This window comes from Halyomorpha halys, unplaced genomic scaffold (assembly GCF_000696795.3).
Source record: "Halyomorpha halys isolate HHAL.00 unplaced genomic scaffold, Hhal_1.1 Scaffold218.1, whole genome shotgun sequence".
In the NCBI taxonomy this organism is placed as follows: Eukaryota; Metazoa; Arthropoda; class Insecta; order Hemiptera; family Pentatomidae; genus Halyomorpha; species Halyomorpha halys.
The window spans coordinates 1,227,593-1,231,094 of NW_027109445.1; the positions used below are offsets into that span (position 1 = coordinate 1,227,593).

At 27.5% G+C, this 3,502-nt stretch overlaps 1 protein-coding gene across 1 annotated transcript in view; it reads right to left on the bottom strand.

Moving 5' to 3' along the window:
• LOC106679784 (mitogen-activated protein kinase kinase kinase 7) overlaps positions 1–3,502 on the bottom strand; it is a 28,616-nt gene that overhangs the window by 16,022 nt on the left and 9,092 nt on the right. The window contains exon 9 of the mRNA XM_014419126.2: positions 1,989–2,112. Coding sequence (XP_014274612.1) covers positions 1,989–2,112 — 124 coding nt within the window. The remainder of the gene's footprint in view (positions 1–1,988; positions 2,113–3,502) is intronic.

Genomic DNA, 3,502 nt, shown 5'->3' on the forward strand with positions numbered 1-3,502 from the left:
TATATATATAACTCATTACCCAAAGCACTTTTTTGGTTCTTAAAACTAACAACAGAAAAATACATCAAATGTTAAGGTTCAAATTTAGTTAAAAAATTTTCGAATTAAGATCACAATTTAATACCGTAAAGTGTTAATTTAAAAAGGTAAAATGGTAACAGTATTAAAAAATATTATATGTTTATATGGTAATATGTTTAAGACCAAGACCAAGGCATAAAATATTAGTTCGAAAATGGCCAAAAGATTTCTAAAAAAATTATATTAGGACAAAAAAAGTTTTTATCAATAAATTATAAGTTGAAGTTTTGAGGTTATAAGATTTATTAACCTATTTTAATTAATATAACAAATAATTTAGAATTCTAGTTATTTTTAAATGAATTAACATAATAAAGTTGTTTATAAAAATATAAATTTGGTCCAAAATTACCAATAATACTTTTTATGCAAAATCAATTGTCTAATATTAGAATAAATTTGTATTATTATTTTTAAAACTGTACCATAGAACACTCCAATACATTCAATGCATTTAAGAAACAGTATTTTGAAATCAGGAAATAAGCGTCAATTCTCTTTTTAAAAACCAGAATGCTAATTGTCAATAGAACTAAATAAGGAGAATATCGAAATAGCCATTAGGAAGTAGAAATTTTATTAAATATAAGTAGATGGTCAGGGTTACGGTCAAAAAAAGAAGAACAAATAGTTTAAAACTATTTTAATGTCCGACGTTTCGCCAAGAAAAAGATACAAAAAAAAAACTGAGAATATTTGCTGTAATATTCTCTCTTTTTTTTTTTTTTTTTGTATCTTTTTAGCCCTGATTAGCCCTGCAAAGTGGGGAAAAACGTCGGACATTAAAATAGTTTTAAACTATTTGTTCTTCTTTTTTTGACCACAACCCTGACCATCAACTTATATTTATATTTTTATGGTCAACTATATATACATATATGAAATTTTATTAAGTAGTAAGATTTAAACATAAATAATATATAAAACAGTGCCCAGGAAACTGAAATTTTTAATAGTGGCTCTCCTACTTCTGTAAATTCGCTATTAAGTTTTGAAAACAAAGATATTTTTTGAAACTTAAAAAAAAAAAAAAAATTTGTTTGAATAACTTGAAAACTACTCATCTCTTGGAAAATAGATAATAATTAATAAATAAATTTACTTAATTAGAAAATAATTAAGTAGTGGCAACTGACAATATTCCAAGTAAACTAATCAAGGCATGTGAAGAAGCTGAGATTTCTAAAATAAAACTCGACCATTAACCAGAGAAGGGTACACAATGTCGAATTGCATTAACAACAGTCAGTAAATATAATTAAAGTTATATTGTAGAGAATAAGATGGGCATATTAAGTTAAATGAACGAATCACAAAACAGTCAAAGTTAATAAATGCTGATTCATAACAGGTAAATGTCCGAGATGCAGGCCAAAACAGAAGTGGAAGGACTGCACAAAGGATAAACTTCTGAATTTGGGTTTGGACGGTGGTCATGAGAGAGATGTGTGTAGACAAAAATTGGTGGTATCAATATCGAATCTTCAGGTGTGCTAAGATTTTTAAATTTATTATCTAAGAATACATTGTTGAATTTGAAGAATTTCAAGCATACAAATTTTAGTATTGACTTTTTTTTCCCCCAGATTACTCATAATCTATTAAGATTAATCATAATTTTGGTGATTATGCCCTTTCGAAGATAAATGATTCAATTAGATTTATCTTGGAAGGGATAATTATTAATTTTGGAAGAGAATTATCCAAGGCATAAGCTTAAAAATTAAAACGCTGCTTGAATTACTAATACAATAATTACTAAGCTCTAATTACATTCACATATATTTGATTAATATCACATCCACTTGTGGTGGAACCAAGTAATATCATATCAAGGCAATATATAAACCAATGAAAATATTAATCAAATATTCAGATTTACAAAAATTTTTATGAATTAAACAAACCTGTTGTTTTTGGACGAGGTATAACAGGAGGTCGTCCCAGAGGAGTAACAGGATGCGATACTGGCCTATCAATTTTCTTACTATCTGTTTCATCAGTCTTATGTTCATCACGGCCATACAATTCCTTAAAAAAAAAAAGGAGAAAAAAAATATTAACACCTCTGTAATAACTAAAAATCCTTAATTAATGTAAATAAGAAAGAAATGAATTTTAAATGATGAAAGTATAGCCAATATATATTTTGAAATAGAAAAAAATAGTTTTTCATACTATTTAATACATGCCAAAGTTTCACTAAGACTGTAATTGACAAAGCAGTAGAAAAGAAAAAAAGAGGTATCGAAAGTGGACGCACATGTGACAGTGGATAGAGAGAAATATATGGTAGGTGTGAGTTGGGGTATGATACATGTCGACACAGCCTATTTCCAGAGAAGAAAACAAGGATGGAGTTAATCTTTATATATGTAAACAATAATTTGGTTAATTTGTATATAAATAATTTCATAAGTTTCTTTGCTTTAGATTAGTAGATAAGTTATCATTAATATTATTAATTAAACATACTTTAGGTCAACTTATTTCAAACATTGTATTTTTCAACAGGAATTTTTAATAATAGTTTACTATTGGACGAGTCATTTATCAGCAAGTGAATATTTCAGACAATAAAGTTGATTTTTGAAGGATTTAGGTGTTTTAAACACAATTTAACTACATGATTTTGCACATTTTGGGTCTTTTATAACCGAATATCTGTACTCAAATCATAAGTTCCAAGATTCGCTTCCATAGGTCATGGAAATTTTTCTATAAATCAGTCATGGCCCATGAATTTTTATAGACTACATTTTAATGCGTTATGAAATTTCTTTATCACCAGGGAGCATTTCTTCAAAGAATCAAAGCATCTCCCCAACGCTATCTATAACTCACTATTCACACATCTGTGCTCATTTAACTATGATCCAAGATACCTGCTACCGCTCACCTGTTATATCAACACTCCATTAAGCCTTACTATTCAATCTGCACTCATTTTTCCTTCCTAACCTTAAAGTATTGATTAGGTGTAAATTAAGTGATATGAATTGGATTATCATTAAACAAAACAGTAAGTATGAGAGATTTTATTGAATTAAGAATCCCATCCTCTTTCCCTGAGTATTAGCCTAGAATGTCATGTTAAATATTGACTTAGTGAAGGTCGAGAATATTTTCATTACATATTATCTATTCTATGATTATTATTAGATTTATTAAGCATAGGATTTTTACATTATTTTATTGAGCCCTTTTAAGACCAAAACAAAAAATAACTTACAATATAAATGAATGGTATATTTTTAGAAATTAATTCTTCTTCTTTATAGATGATCATATATAAATACAATGATTTTAGAAGTTTGTCGAGGGGATTGCGGTCAGCAAAGAACAACATAAATAAACAAAACCATATTTATTTATTTTATGCCGACGTTTCGACCTGAGTTTCAGGTCTTCATCAGGAGTT